We start from the raw sequence: 17,263 nt of genomic DNA, 5'->3' as shown, positions 1-17,263 counted from the left end.
GAAAGTTTCACAAAATTAGATTCACAATTACTTGAAAAAAAGCAATTTTTGGGACAGGAGGATTGTAAAATCCCCATTATTAACTAAAATAAATTAATAACTTTATTTGGGGTCCCGATTGATTTTTGTATATCTCGGACCTGTCTTTAATTTTTCGTAGTTGTAGGTGTTTGTCATGTCATGTGCCAACACATAGTTTCTCCCTCGAGATTTTTCCTCTGACGGAGCATATATGTCCGTCAGATTAGTTGTTGTACGTATGCGGTTTGGATTTTTTTTAATACTGCAATTTCCTATTGGAATTTTGTATTGTTCCCCATTTTGGAAGTGGAAGATCTTCCCTACTTGGCTGTTCTAGTCTTGGTGGGATTCAACCCTCACCCTATTTCTTCTTGTATTTCTTTTCTTCGAATCTAGCACATTTGGGGTGCCATCTTTGTTTTGCAAATATAATATTTTGAGTTTCAGCAATAAGTTGTTATATCTCTCTGTTGGTGTATGCTTTTGTGTTTGGCTATTATTTGGTATATTCAGTGAATTATATCTTCCCTTCAACATTTCCAGCTCACACCCTTCGGTGCATTCTTTAAACATTATTGTGACATTCTTCAAGCATTACAGTGGCAACTTTGCTTGGGCGTTCTCCATCAGGTACTTCCCCTCGAGTGTTTCCCTCAAGTGCTTTCATCGAGTGTTCTCCATCAAGTATTGGTTACTTTCCCTCGGGTGTTTCCCTAGGGTACTTTCCTCAAGTGTTCTCCATCGGGTACTTTCCTTGGGTGTTCTCCATCAAGTACTTTCCCACAGGTACTTTGCTCAGGTGTTTTCCCATGGTAGTTTCCCTCGGGTCATTCCCTTGGGCAAAACTCGGGTGTGTCATTGGGAACATTACAAACCTTAACTCCTCCAAGCAAATATCAAGCCATTAAGAATATATGTTCCCAACACCATACACTACCTTCTTCCTCTCTCCAAGAACCTCACAACATTCAGCTGAAAATACCGTCTCCACTCATCATATCTTTTTCTCTCTCTAAGATCTCCTAGCTGCAGGAGATACATCTATTCCTCTGCAAGTTAGCATGGAACCAACAACGATAATTGTTACTTGATTGATTTTGTAATACAAGAGGCTCGTGGGAAGGCTCGATTACTACAAAAGAAGTCTAAGTTAATCATTACTCATCCACTATTTACTGACAGGTCATACTTGGTATCATCCTTCCTTGACTACCATTTCATTCAATTTTATTCTTACATAATGTCAACCAACATAGTTAAGGCCAGATCGTTTGTATTAACAATGTATGATCTTAAGTGTTCTCATCCACTGATGTTAAGGGTTGCTCATATGCATTGTTGAAGTCTGAATTTAAGTACTTTCAGCTAATGATTTTCAGATCAGATTATATATCTTATTAATGTTTTGATCTCAAGTATATCTCGGCCCAATAGTTGTGTGGTCTGTTTTCAATCATTTCATGGCAAAATTCTTATGCATGCTATCTAGAAAAGTTTCGGCTTATCTCAATGAGAAGATGTAATACTTGAAATACATGCATATTATTTTTGCTTCCATGCAAGCCCCTGTTTGGGCAGAAAAATCCATGATTGCAAAGCCAACTAGAACTACTCAAGAATAAAGGACAATCACACCCAGGATCATCCAGGATGACCAAGTATGGTCAAGATGAGAGATGTACATTGATAACCATGGAGTATTCCTGCAAGTAAAGGAGTTGAGTTGGAACATGATGAGCATTTAAGGACCTTAATAACTAAATCTATAACCGAGTCAGCTCATGGAAGGAAAAGGTTATGGTCTTGTTGTCAAGTCAAGTGGTAGGTAATCAAGCACATAGTGTCCATATAAATCCCTAGCCAAGGTAGGTTTAGTGGCATATGATAATGGCGTGATCACTAGAGGTTAGGAAAGCTTGCTATAGGAAGGGTAGCTTGATGGAAGGAGTCCACAGCCTAGCCGGCTATGAAGTTGATACTTTATCACCTCAAGCTCCTAGGTGAGGTCAATTGCCTCCTCTTTCCGTAAAAATGTCTCATAACAGGTGCTACCCCACTCGAGAAGGTAATCCCTATTAGCTACCAACTGAGAATAACTATGCTTCAAAATCCTAATAGCCTCTCGAAGCGGCATGAACCTCTGGTAGGGAAAGGCAACTATCATCGTGCTCATCTATCATTGGAGCATGCCAACCAAATGTAGCTAGCATCTAACGGATAGCAACATAATGCTCAAGATTTGAAGAGATGTGACTATCACTCACCTTTAGCTGACTAGTCACATGATGCCTCTATAACCCCTGACTCGTATGTAAACTCTATGCCTCCTTAACTACATTGTAATAGGAGCTGAATCTAAACTACTTACCCCAAGATCACCAACATCATGTGCACTCCCATCCTCACAAACATCAATAACCAAGGTACAACTACTCGGTACTTGCACCAACTTTTCATCCAAAGAAGTGGAAGTCATTGCACGTCTCGGCTTCCCCCTCAATAGTAAGTCCCTATAGACATCGATCCTAGCACCCATCCAAAAACTCCTCAAAGTCATCACCTAAAATTTGGAAAGGAGTATCAAACCCACAACATCTCATAGCATCCTCAAACAAATCATTTAGGGTGTCCATACTATCTGCATCCACAACTCCTGACTGAACATCCACTATTGTCACCTGACCCTACATACATTGTGTTGTGAATCAATAATGCCAAAGCTTAAACAAACCTGTGTTGACTCCACCATAACACCCAAATCACTAACATCACAACTAGGTGACTCTATACATGCATTAGTCCCACCTGAGGAAGTCATTACCTCATGTATTGAATCATCACTGTGATAGCTATAATGACATCAGTGTTCACGCTCTCTACACAGTCTCCAATAACAATCCCATCCTCAAGAGAGTCTGAATGATCAGTGGTAACAATTGCCTTAATAGCCTTTGCACTATCCGCAGTAACAACTCTGGAATCGTCAACCCGTTGAAGCTCAATGTTGTTGTCCACCAATAGCACTGTCACATCCACATGTCTCTGTGTAGGAAGTCCATCATCAAAACTACAGATAGGACTAGTGGGTGTCATAGTAAACACAGGCTCAATTGAACCTTGAATGTCTGTTGGGTAGAACTCAAGCCTTCTTCTCTGCAATCTCAGTGTTGGTCTACTAAAAACAGAAACCATGTATGTCGTTGGCCTATCCATTGTCACTGGATCCAACAATCTCTCCTCCAACCTCTTCTAATGTAGCTTAAATCTTTCCATACTCTCCCTCAAAGCATTCATTTTCTTGCCATTTTCCATACTACTCTGTTGGCTCTTGAAACTAATAGGTCTCCTGTGTCTATCCATAACTGGAAAATTTTGAAGTGTCAGTCACTCCAAATACAACAGATCTGAAATAATTAAGAATTTCCTATCCCACAAGATGGTAGGAAACCGCTCTGATACCATTGTCATAATCCTCTATCAGTTATAGCTTAAAGAACATCAATTGCCCTTTACTAAACAATAATTTGGCATTTTGTCAAACACTTGGCAATCATGCTCTAATAAAAATCCTCAGCCAATTTAGCTTAACAGACATCAATTTCTCTCATTAATCAATGGTTTGACATTTTGTCAAACACTTGGCAAGCATTTGTCCATACCAGCTAGTGCTACTAAATATGTAAATAAATTGCTCCAGTCTGATCTAATCAATAATTTATGCAGTTTCAGATAGCAATCATTTTCAACTAATTCCAATGTGTTTGCAAAAATCTGCTTGCTAAATTATGCTACCAATTTAGTGATGAATAACAAAAAAAAATTCTTCTATCAATCACTATTTGCTCAAAGCACTCACAAGTTACATTTCATTCATTAAAAAAGACAACATAGAATATGGAAATGATTTGCACAATTAACATTCAGCTTAACCATAGCTTGCAGCCCATGAATTATATGCTACAGCAGTCAAACATGGCACTTGTTTATAATGTTGAGATTGTAACACAAGAAGTGCAAAATTCTGACCTAAAACCCTCCACTCCATGTGCAGCTATAGCAGTCACCCCCAATTCACTTCAGCACTCTCAAACTTGAATGCAGGGCCTTTAACCTTGATTGCAGACCCCAAAAACTAAAACGCAGGGCTTCCAAACAAATCACAAGGCCTCTAAAATCAAACGCAAGTCACAAATTAAAGCACGCAAGCCTCTAACTTATGTGTGCAGGCCTTTAACATTTAAATGCAGCTCAATTAGGTTCAAACGCTGCCCTTCCAGAGACAGCAGCCTCCTCTAAATGCAAGCGCTTCCTCAATCAGTAACATATGTGCAATTACAACCTCTTCCCAAATGGTCTAAGCCCTCAGCAATAGAAAATAAACTCCTCAACAAACTCCAAATTTGCTACCAAGTAATTGACTTCTCAAGTACAGTAAGAACATTAGGAGAAGCCAAAATGAAGTTCTCAGAGCTCAATTTCAAAACTCCACTATACTTCTTCAATGGAGTAATACCTCAGCCTTCAAACCCTTACACCTCAACAAGGGAATTGAATTCACAAATCAAAAAACCCTCTTACCCAAACAACAAAAACAAATAGACAATCCGATGCACAATTCTCATAATGTGAGCCATATCTATAATCTTGAGTGCTACTTAGCTTCAACTATACACCTTTCACTTCAAAATCCTTTTTGCCTTTTACTTAAGCACATAATATATTTTTTATTTCCTTTTGGCTCCCAAAAATGACCTTTCCAACCATATCATGATATTCTGACACACGAGGTCATTGTTTCTTGTGCCCATGATTTGAAACTTTTCAGCCCGGTTCAACGAGCTATGACACTAAGGTGGCCAACGTACAATACTAGCAAAAAATAGCAACCTCAGCATATTTAATTGAATAGTAATAATTCACCCATCTAGCAAAAATAAATGAATAAGCATCAGAGTCGAAATCAAACAACACAGAAGTGATCCTGATGAAGAAAAACAATGAATAAACCTGATGGGGTGACTTACTAAAAATAGATGCTCCCTCCAAGATGCTTGGAGCCCAAACCAAAAGCCAAAAATAAAAATGGAGAGCAACGCTCAACTCCTCTAGCTCCACTAAGATCATCAGAACCAATTTTGACTTAATATAAATAGTAAGTCCCTCAAACAGAGCCAAAACTCACCATAGGTCACTAGAAAGCCTAATAACTCCACAACTGAGACCCTCAAATCCTATTGTCAGCTCACAAGGGTCGCGATGATGAACTGACCAAGCCAACTGCAAGAACCTGCTAAAAATGGGGACGTTACAGATATTAATAGAGGCTGCAAATCTGATTTGGGGGCATGACATGATGGAAGAAGCCCAAATTTAGATTTGCAAACTAGGAATGAGTAAAAATTATGTTTATAGTTTGTAACTATGTTGTAGAAAGAACATGATGGAGATGTTTGCCCACAAAATATCCAATTTTGGGTTTTTCTAACATCACCATTTCCAGCCACTATACTCCACCACCCACAGTCCTACAAATAAATTCAATTGTGGGATTAAGTGATTTTCAGTTTGTTGTTGTTGATATATTTCCAATCATTATAGCGGTGTTTTCAGCCTCTATATTGTTCGTTTTTGCAAGGAACTTCTTGTACTGTAGCTTTTGTACCATTTTAATATTGCTGATCTTGGACTGATATTATTGGTCATATTTAGGTGCCAGATTGTAGAATTGTTGGATTTTTCATGCAACATGCTGTTTGTGAAGGGCTTCAGCCATTGGGAATTTGGAACTATAGAGAACGATTGTTCCAACTACTGTGCATCTGTTCTAGATGATGTTTGGAATATAAAACAAATTTTGCAACTTAATTCCAGGTTTATACAAGATAATTAGTCCATATTCATGAGGGTCCCAGCCTACCATTGTCGTCATGCTAATTTTGAGATCGGAGAGGTGCAACAAAAATGTTGTGGCAATTTCATATGGAAGCCCTTGATCTTATGGTTTTTTGTGAATATTTTCATTCCTCATCATGTAGAAGAGGATTGTAAGGAGAGTTTGAAGACTTCATTGCTTGATCCAAGTTAAGGATGGAAAAGTGTAAAGATGCATGTCATCATGAATGTCTTTGAGGATTTTTCCCACGTGACTAAAATGAAATCTGGATTCTATATCACAATTCATATTATTGGCATGATAGTATTTGAGTGTCATGTATGCTTGGTGTTCTTGGTGGAAATGATGCAGATAAAACCTCTGTGCTTGCAAGTCAACTTTAACAAAGAACTAAAGTGCTGATTTTATAAATATTGAGGCACATAATGAAGAGAACGGCCCCATCTTATCAGAGAAAACATACGAACCACAATATAATTTTGCATTGCAACTAACTTAAGAGAAAATCAAAATTGATTAAAACAATCATGGTGAAGTTACTCATCTTTTTCTCATGTCAGGTGATATCCCCATCCTACCCATGAAACCAATCAACTATAAGACACATTCTAGTCCAGGCATGGCAGATCTAGGGCAATTTTAAGTTAGTTAGCAAGTAGAAGTAACAATTGTACACAGCATTAAGTAGTTACAATCAATTAGCCAAGGCAGAGATGATAGCTCGCAATAGACAGAGGCAGTTTGTGTTACAGAAGACATCAAGATGGAAGCTGAAGTGATATCATATCAAGGAGAATTGTCTTATCTAAAAGGCTTCATAGTTTTCTAAACAAAATCTTCATGAGGAATCAACTGGAAGGGTTGACAGTGATAAAAAGGATTGTTTGATACATGAAAGGTGTCAAATTCTAAACCAAAATATAAGGATGAAACAGAAATACAATAACAGATGACACAATTATAATCCTAGGAAAAGCTCTCCTCATCGAGGGAAACATCCTAGCCCACAAAAAGATAGTTCCTTTATTAGAATTGCAAAACCAATTACAAACATCTCTGCCCCTTATTGATGTCTTTAACATTCAGTGATCACTTGATGATCAAAGCCAATAAAATCAACAGAGTATCCTTTTTAGGAAATTGTGACACTCAAATCTCAAACAACAGTTTAATCTCAATACACATAGAATGTTGCCCACACATCGATCACAGCATCAATATCTACAAAAATGAAAAGATACGATATTCTACCTTCCAAATAAAAAGGTTCTACACAGAACCACTTGCTACATCAATATTTTCAATAATGTGAAGCTCGACCAAAAACACTATATATACTTATCGCAGATATACCTCAATTGGCATACGCAGAACTGAACAAGAATATCAGTTACAAAATACCAATAGACTCCACAAGAATGAGGTGATGCCACGCACATGATGCAAGAATCCAATAAGGAGAGAATCGGTGAGAATAGATAACTGTCAAAGCACATTAACAACATGTCGCAATGCCAAAACGTAACCAACATTGCATACTCATTTCCGATGGTGAATACTTAATGTCAACAGTGAATATGAAAGACAAGACATAACCAATGCCAAGTCAGCATCCATATGGTACAAGATAGGAAGAACACGATCATACTAAGTTGAAGAAATAACCACCATGCCAACTGAGCACAAAGCCTCATACACATAATTCCAAATATGTTACACACGAATAGAAATAAGCAATGCATGCAAGTCTCCAAAGATAATGAAACTCTATCATATACCAAAACTGTGAACAGCAGGAAGATTGATCTCTCTCACAGCTATAAAACATTAACACTCCCTTTTAACAAGAGTGAGATCCTTAGAATGCCAAATGATGACAAGTGCATTTTGCTGCAACAAAAGATAATGTCAACAAAGAATTTTATCATCCATAAAAGAAATTGTTACCTCGATATAACAATATTCACCAAAGTTTCTCTTAGAGGATAAACCAAGAAGCATTTAATAAAGTCATGGAGTCGCACTTTTGACTTCCATCATGCCTATTAGCAGAGGATGGATCAAGGGATTTCACCTTGAACTTCCCTCACAAAGAACTCATTAACAGGGGATTGCACTTTGAACTTCTCTCACAAGGAACTCATTAACAAGGGATTGCACCTCAAACTTCTCTCACAGATGAGAACTCATTAAAGCACATAAAGATCATCTGAATGCTGAGACTCCCTCTCAGCCAAGATCCCCTCTCGAGAGAGGCAGCAAACTCAGCGTTTGAGTATCACCATAAATTGATTGACTCCAATGTTTGACGAAGCAAGGATCTTTTGCATTCTCCTCTATCACAAAAGCTCCCTCTGAATATAATTTCTTCTTATTTGAATAAACTAATCATAATGACAACCTGTATAGGATCTTCCTCTTTAATGAAGTTATGTAACACCAATTCAGTCTCATGGCTGCAAGCAGCATCTCCATGTTCATTTTTAAAGCCTGTGTTACTTTGCATGTAATATCTCATCATCTCGTTACTTCTTGATTCATCATGCAACCAACAGAGATTACAAACGATTCATAGAATCAACTTATCATGAAGAAAAATATATAGATCAATGCTAAAAGCATGCACTATTCCCAATGTTGTAACAAAAACTTATGATCAATATTCAAAGCTATGAGCTTAGAATACTTATATCTTTGTTGTCTAATCTTCCCCAAGAAGGATCTCAACATGCACACAGATATGGAACAATACAGGGCTATCTCTTTTACCAATATTGAGCAATAATCGCAAACCAACACTCATATGAAGATCGTAGCACATAAATAGAATATCTCAATGCTTAAGAGTTCTGGTTCTGGATCTTTTTCTTAACCTGGCTCTGATACCATGTTAAGTTCTGAACCAGAATATAAGGATGCAATAATCAGAAATACAATAACAGATGACACAATTATTATTCTGGGAAAAACCCTCCTCGTCTCATTGATGGAAACAAACCAACCCACAGAAAGATAGTTTCTTTATTAGAATTGCAAAACCAATTACAAAAATCTTTGCCCCTTATTAATGTCTTTAACATTCAGTGATTACTCAATGACCCAAGCCAATAAAATCTACAGAGTATCGTTTTCAGTAAACCGTGATACCCAGATCTCAAACAACAGTTTAATCTCAATACACAGAATGCCGACCAAACATCAAGCATGGCATCAATTTCTGCAAAAATGGAATAGATACGATATTCTACCTTCCAAGTAAAAAGGTTCAAGACAAAACCACCTGCTAAATCAATATTTTCAATAATGTGAAGCTCAACCAAAAACACTATATATACTTATTGGAGAAATACCTCAATCGGCATACACAGAACTAAACAAGAATATCAGTTACAATATTTGAATAGACTCCACAAGAATGAGGTGATGCCATGCACATGATGCAAGAACCCAATAAGGAAATGAATCGGTGAGAATATATAACTGTTGAAGCACATTAACAACATGTCATGATGCCAAAACGGTAACCCACATTGCATACTCATTTCCAACAGTGAATACTTTATGTCAATGGTGAATACGAAAGTCAAAACATAACTGATGCCAAGTCAGCATCCATATGGTACAAGATAGGAAGAATATGATCATACTAAGATGAAAAAATAACCACCATGCCAACTGAGCACGAAGCCTCATACACACAATGCCAAATATTACACATGAACAGAAATAAGGTATGCATGCAAGTCTCCAAAGATAATGAAACTTTATCATATAAAAAAACTGCGAACAATAGGAAGAATGATCTCTCTCACAGCTATAAAACATTAACAAAAGGTACATTATAAAACCAAGTGATCAGTTATGTATGAAATCCACAACACGTCATATACTTCCCCAACCAGCTATTCATGTGTTCAAGACTAGAGTCAAATTTGCTAACCCATAAAGGCAATGTAGTTATGAAAAGATCCTTATATTAATAACAACAATATCATTAATCAAGATCATGAATAGCAGTCCACAATTACCAATCAAGAGGAATCAAATACCAGAAACAGCATATCGCATAAAACAGTCCATTTATCAATATCTTCATAAGAGCAATTGATCATATCAAGCAAGTATAGTATAGGGTGACAAAAAATTGTGTTTAGATCCATCAAACTAAAATTAACAAACAGAAACACTATAATCGTCAGCCAAAAATGGAAGTATATCAAATGCTGTTTAACTAATCCTTACTGCTGATAAGTTACCCACGTAAGGTGTGATTACCAAGGGTTAAATACTCAATTGACAAGTGATGCAATTTCCTAACAATTGTGATGCAATTTTGGACAATGGAAGAAAATTGCATCGCAATCATTAGAAAATTGCATCACTTGTCGAAAAGCTGATTCTAAGACGGACACATTTATGAAGGCATTTTTTGAATTTTTCGGTTGAAGTCAGATGCTGTTTTCTATCTTCGGGGGGCATAACTTGCTTGTTTTAGCTTCATTTTCCAATCTAAAAGAAGCATCGGAGGACTCTTCTCAAGCACTATACAGATTCTCTATTATTTTGATCAATATTTTTCAATGGTACATATGATTCTCAAACTAAAGCTTTTTTGCTCTTTTGTTGTACATGCATTCCTTCTAGCAGTTGGGGTTTGGTTTTTTGCATTGTGGGGGGTGTTTTGTATTATTGTTTCTGTTATTTACATCAGTAAACCAAAACATTTTCAAAAAACAATCCAACACCTTCTAAAACAATGGCTAAGACCTCTTCTTGTCTAGAACTTTTGACCCCTCATAACTATCACACATGGAAGTCCCTGATGACAAGGCTTCTCCGGTCAAAAGGGTTGTGGTCTTGTTTAGACACAGTACAACCAGTTTTACAGACGCCTTTTGAGGTCATGCAATACAGGAACAAGATGGATGAGACAATGGGGTTGATTTCTTTACAAGTATTTGACAATCTACAGTTTCATCTTGATGAGTGCAATGCCCCTCTAGCTATGTGGACCAAGCTTGAAGGCTTGTTTGGTACAATGAATGAGTTCAAGGCACTTATTGAGGTAGAGCTTACCTCTCTTGTACCGGATTATTTTCCTTCCATTGAGGGCTTCTTGATGAAGTTCAAACAACAGAGATCTTTATTGCAGGGTTGTGGGAAAACCAAGACTGACACTAAGTGCATTTACTTGATTCTTTCTAAGCTTCGTGGAAACTTTCAGATTTTTGCTTCTATCTTCTATTCCACCAAAGATGCTTTGGGTAATAGATTTACCATGCCATCCTTTGAGGTTTTCTGTGATCGTTTGACTCGAGAGCAAACTAAGCTCTCTCAGTTGGATTCTCTCACAGGCTCACAGACTTATGCATTGGTAGCTCAGCCATCTTCTGGGACGAAGGAGAAGAAACAAAAGTCAATCCTACAAAGTATTAGATTGAATCTAGCCCTCACATCACATCAAGCCCACCTCCTCCTGAGGGAGATAAACCAAAGCCTAAAAGACTGAAGTGTGCTTATTGTAATAAGCCCAATCATGATGAGTCATGTTGCTATGAGAAGAAGTTAGATGGCTATGTCAAACAGGTTTCAGATTTGACAACTCTCCTTCAAAAGAGCAACATTGATATTCCTTTTACTTCTCACAGATCCTCTTCATCATCATCATTTTAGTCAAATGGTAAAGATATAGGAAAGGGTCATGCATTATGTGCAACTACTACTCCACATTCTTCTAGATGGTTACTGGATTCAAGTACTTCACACCATATGGCATCTTCTCAGGATTTGTTCTCTTCTTTTGAGGCTTCTCCTACTCCACACATTTTGATGGGGAACAACATTGTTATGACTGTATGTGGGAAAGGTTCTGTTGGCACTGATGATGGTACATTTCATGATGTACTTTGTGTTCCATCTTTGTCCTCTAACCTTCTCTCTATCTATCAGATTACACACAGTGGGGCAGGGAAGACAGTTGAGTTTGCACAAGATTCAGTGCACATCAGAGATAGTGAGACAAGCAATATTGTTGCTTCAGGGATTGCTGATCACTCTTCCTGCCTATACTCTTTCTCTCATTTTGGTCCACAATCTCCACTATCAGAGGCTCACTCTCCTTCTTCACGAGAGAGTACTGAGGTGAAGTCAGGTCACTTGAACTTATGTGTTGTTCCTAAGACCAGTGTTGTGACTTCTACACCTCCACCTCCTATTCAAATTCCATCCATTGCACAGGATTACTCTTCAGCATTGCCTATCATTACAACTCCAGTCATTGAAACACCTATTGCAATTGTTGAGGATATATCAAAGGACACACATCTCCTCTCAGATGACAGATTTAGCACACCTGTTATCCCACCTCCATTGGAGATTCCATTTCAGGATTTTCGTACATTCTCCTTTGCTAGGACTTCCAGCTTCACCTTACATTCAGGGGTTCCACCCTCCTTGTCCAATGCATTTGTTTCTTTTAGATTGGAGACACATTGGTATGTTCATTGACAGAGGAGTTCTGCCATTCTGGGGGGGCTATGGAGTCTCAAGCCTCTAGCATGGGGGGTTTCATTGTACTTATGGTCTTGAGAAAGTCTTTTGAGACATATCATTTGTACATTTTTTTTGTAATCTCTTTTTTGAGTAGGGTTTTTCCCACATGATTTTCTCTATTTCTCCATTTCATAGAGATTTGGTTGTGATTGGGTACCTCATCAAGCCTTGTTGTCAGGACCCAAGTTCACTTTCAGTATTGTAGTTTCCTTGCTTTTTCATGCATTGTTTGTAGCTGCATTGTTGCTCATCTTAAGGGGGGTGTTAGAGTAAAAAGTTAATTTCATTCCATTTATTAAATTACCTTTACTCCTTTCTTAAGATTTCCCTTTATGCATTTGCATTTCCATTTAATAATTAATTAGTAATTATTAAATGTCTTTACCTCTTAAGGTTTCCCTTTTAGGTTTTTGATCTCTTTCTATAAGGATTGATCTTTTGTAAATATCTCTCATCTTTTCAATTTGATAATATATTTTTCATATTCTCAGAACAAAACCATTGCCTCTTCTTTGTCTTTTCTTCTCTGTGACAGATTCTTGCATGCAAGTGTTCTTCGGGTTTTGTAAATTTGTATTGCTCAAATCCTTCAGAAGTTGAAGTTGTATTTAGCCAATCAAAGATTTAAAAGATTTTGGTAACAAGTTCTAACGATCGGTTTCAATTTAGAATCATTATTTCAGTTAGTGATTTACATCAAAAATCAGAAAATTAAGAAACAAATCAGAATATCATCATAATCCTAAAAAGGGAACAGAACAATATTTCTTTGTTATACCACTGAATTTGTGAGTGTGAAGAATCACACATAGATAATAGCATATAAAATAGCGATATCTGATTTATAGCGTTATAGGCATGCATTTGAGTACATACACCTCACAGATTAAATAGAAGATAGAGATGGTATCCATAGCTGTAACACATCAATTTTTCATCTTATACACATTGATTTTGATACCAATTTTTAATTGGATCAGCAAATAGGAAAATTCCAAACTTAATTAAAAAATAGCTTATTGCAATACGCAAGCCAATTACAGATCAGTTGGTAACTGGGTAGTTCTATATACAAAAAGGATTCATCTGAAATATTGTTCAATCACTAGCTAATCATGCCTTAAATGATTAATTAGACTGGTGATTAATTATTGTTCTGTTTTTTCAATCTGCTAGCTGAATGTTGAAAATTTTCTATTTTTGTATGATAGCAACTATAATTCTTGAATGTGTATACAAAAACCCAAAAACCTCCATATGCCCAAAATATCTGATCCTCCATCTCTTAGTTTAAATAGGTCTTCATTTCTTGTAAATATTTAATAGATAGAATGTCCAGTGAATTCAGATGTTCTAAATGGTAATGAACAATTCTTCGCAGCAAAAGGCACTCAAATTAACTTTACATGGTAAAAGACATTTGGTACACATACATATTTCAGTAAGTAATGATATGGGAGAAAATGACATTGGTGGTGTCAGCGAGTGTAAGAAATTTTCTGATATTGATCTCATTAAGTGTCACATAAACCACAGTTACACATGGAATTTGAAGATCGTACAGGCAAGATACCTACCTCTGATGAATAAACTGAAACTGATGTTCCACTTGCAGATGCAGAAATGATTGATGCTGATACTAAATTTTCTGTCAATGACGTTCCTAATGACCTTTAAGTCCTTAAAAGCTTGGCTCTACAAACAAATAGCTACGAACTTCTTAGTAGATTACGGTTTTATAAATAGTAGTGAGACAGATATGCACCTGCTTGAAAAGAAATGATACCAATGAACCTATTCTAAGTGAAATGGGTCTGACAAAATATTAAATGTGGCAAAAAAAACCAATGGCACAATAAGAGTATAACAAGACTTGGGAAATAAATTGAGAGGAAAAACACAGAAACACAGCACTAGCCGACCGTATTAACTCAATTGTTCACAATACAATAAGATATTTTTCTGCCTGCTTAATCCTAGTCCGCATACAAGTATGTATTGGCATGTTAATATAGGAAACTACCAAGCAATATTATGATACAATGGGTATAAAACCATGGGCCAACAAGAACACCCATAAAGGCATGTTAGCATTTTATGCCCCTTCATAGGCCATTGATTAAGTAAAAAAGAATCAGAGAGATTTATATGGGTTACCTTGCATGAGTTTATGCCTTTGATGTTGCATTATTTTCCCCCTTTTCTTAGTTCAGCCAGATCCCCAAAATGAAAAATTCCAAAATTGGGTAAGTTGTCAAATGGTCTGACCTTTTAACTCAATCAAGAACCCTTGTCAGCGATTTGATAGGTACTAGGAGGTTCCTGGTTCCTGCAGAACTGCCAATTCAATTTGTCCCACAACTAAGTCCGTAGGGTAATGAAGGAAAGCAATAGGAGATTCCATAGGAACCAAGAACCATTGGTTAGTGGTTCCCATGATCCTCAAAGAAAGAAGAAGCAAAGGGCTTGAGGGGTAGAGAAAAGCTAAGTCATGGCAGAGGGAGGCAGAAAGAACTAAAACTATTCCAAAGGGGAAGATGATAATGCCAAGTTTTGACACTTGCCTCCCTCTCCAGGGCCATTAACGCACAACCACTCTTGTAGCTACCCAAATCTCATGTTCATGACAGACTTTAATGTGTTTATGGTGCAAATTTTACAGGGAAAGCAGTGCCCATGCTGCAGACCTTCTTTCTACTGTGCAGTCGTACCTAGGCTGCATTTTTAGCAAATTTTACAGGACATTTTATGCATTTTCCATGAAATTCATCAATGCTGGCACTGGTATTGGAAAGGTTTTCTAAATCTGCAGATCAGATTGCTTCATGCAAACTTATCAGGGTTTCTTTACAGCGATGGCTAGGGTTCTGGCCCTGCCACCACTCCCCCACCCCTTGAATGTAAAATACATCTAGATACAAATTGTAAAGGGTTGTTCTTTTTGTTTCTTTTGGAAACGTGTAATTTTGCAGCTCTAATATTTTAAACAAGCTTCATGCCTATAAACTAATAAATTTGCTAATTTTTACTTCTCACTTCTTTTGCTATGTGTAAACTACTTACCTCTGCTGACAAATTAATGTTCACTATTCTTGCATGTTTATATGTTGTGTTAAACCATTTGCAGGGCTAAGTTTGGATCAATTTTCTTCCTTTAAGCATAACAATAAAAATCACACTCTGTAATCCATGATCAAGAAGAGGATGAAAATTAAGTAAAATGCAGAATAAGTTCCTTAAAAATAGACAAAATGGGTTGGAATGTATTACACAGGATTCAACGGAGGAACTAGTATTAATGAAACATAAGCACCTAGAGAAAAAAAAAAGGAAAAAGCAAAATGGCAACACATTCAATAAAAGGAAGTATTGTGAGAGCAATCTAATAGGAACAAATTACATGAGAAAGAGAGCAAAACAAAACTATACACGGCTGTTACCAGAAGCTTCACAATGTATATCTGCAGCTACCGAGAGCTGCTATTTTGTTGATTTTGGGCTGCAATTAGGATGATGTGCCCATTTTTTGAATAAAATTGAAGCTTGAGGTGTATGTGCTGTTAAACATTTTACGGGATCATTTAAAATTTTAAACCCCTAAAAGACTTGTCACGTGTAAATTTCAGTAAACTATGGCATCAAACGGGTGCAACCTGCCTGGATGCAAGCTCCTTAAGAATTTGTTGCAATAGGTAACCTTTGGTCACAGCATCTAAATTGAAGGTAGGCAATTTATTTATATTTTTTTTTAATGAAAAGGCAACAATTTATCAAACAAAAACATAAGCAGAATCAAGACTCATAGCACATCTAGTTAGAAAGCAGTGGAACGTAAAGAGCCACGCAATTGCAGCAGAATGGTTGAACATTCTGAAAATCCTAAAAACGTAGTGTGTTTGCAAATTGTGTAGTGAGAATGGGGAACTAAGTATATTAATTGAAAAGGAAACAGCTAACTTACCATGTTTAGGAATTGAACCATTCTCTGAGTGTGCCGAAACAACAAGAAGGGGTGGGATATATCTTTTGTAAGCAATGCCTGACCTTCGCCTGATGTAAGTCCCCTGACCAACAACCAAGATTTCGTAATCAACAACTCCATTTGAATTTTAATGTTGAATAAGTGTATGGATGCAATCAATTCTGGGAACTTAATGCTGAATATTAATCAGCTTGTGGATATTACGGAATTCAGAGATGTTGAACAACTACCTGCCAAGAAACGCACGAAGAACATTTCGTGGGTAATGCAGGTGGGTTTTGCAGGCTTGTCATTTTTAATTACTTGTTATAGCAAAGCGAAAAATCAATTTTATGATAGAAATGTAGAGCAGCATTCTCCTTGTCACGGGGAAGAAAAGGGAAAATTGTGGGCATGCTAATACCTTATCCTCTAAAGATTTCTGGCCTGCTTATCACCACCCTTTACATTCAATTTTTAATTTTTTCAAACATTATTTCACAGCAACGGTTTATGGAAATTACCGTTGCGGGGAATCGTTCGAAGACAAAGGCCCAATAGGTTTATATTTTTTAAAACATAGACAAAGGCTCAATAGGTTTATATTTTTTAAAATATAATTTTTATGTAAGTAAATTAGATTATTAATAATTTTTAAATAAAATAACATAATTTTTTAAAATATCTTTTGAATAGATTAATAAATATAATTTATTTCAATTAATCAATATTTTGTAAAAACTAAAATTAATTTTTAAAAAAATTAAAAAATTAAAACCTAGATCAAGTGAGATAACAATTGATTGGTATTTTTAAATAAATGGAAAAAATAAGAG

General features: G+C 36.6%; 1 protein-coding gene across 2 annotated transcripts in view; it reads right to left on the bottom strand.

The window, feature by feature from the left end:
* LOC149577578 (photosynthetic NDH subunit of lumenal location 1, chloroplastic-like) overlaps nucleotides 1–16,956 on the bottom strand; it is a 199,430-nt gene extending 182,474 nt beyond the window's left edge. The window contains exons 1-2 of one of the 2 annotated variants that reach the window (XM_089824429.1): nucleotides 16,679–16,956; nucleotides 16,428–16,530 (exon numbers count right to left, since the gene is read on the bottom strand). In XM_089824429.1, coding sequence (XP_089680555.1) covers nucleotides 16,428–16,530; nucleotides 16,679–16,741 — 166 coding nt within the window. In that variant the 5' untranslated portion in view covers nucleotides 16,742–16,956. The remainder of the gene's footprint in view (nucleotides 1–16,427; nucleotides 16,531–16,678) is intronic. The other variant, XM_089824439.1, reaches the window with a different exon arrangement.
* Between the last annotated feature and the right edge of the window lie 307 nt (nucleotides 16,957–17,263).

The sequence above is a fragment of the Cupressus sempervirens genome, chromosome 1, assembly GCF_028749045.1.
Source record: "Cupressus sempervirens isolate cs-2001-9-10 chromosome 1, ASM2874904v1, whole genome shotgun sequence".
Lineage (NCBI taxonomy): Eukaryota > Viridiplantae > Streptophyta > Pinopsida > Cupressales > Cupressaceae > Cupressus > Cupressus sempervirens.
This window is presented reverse-complemented; position numbering and strand designations above follow the sequence as displayed.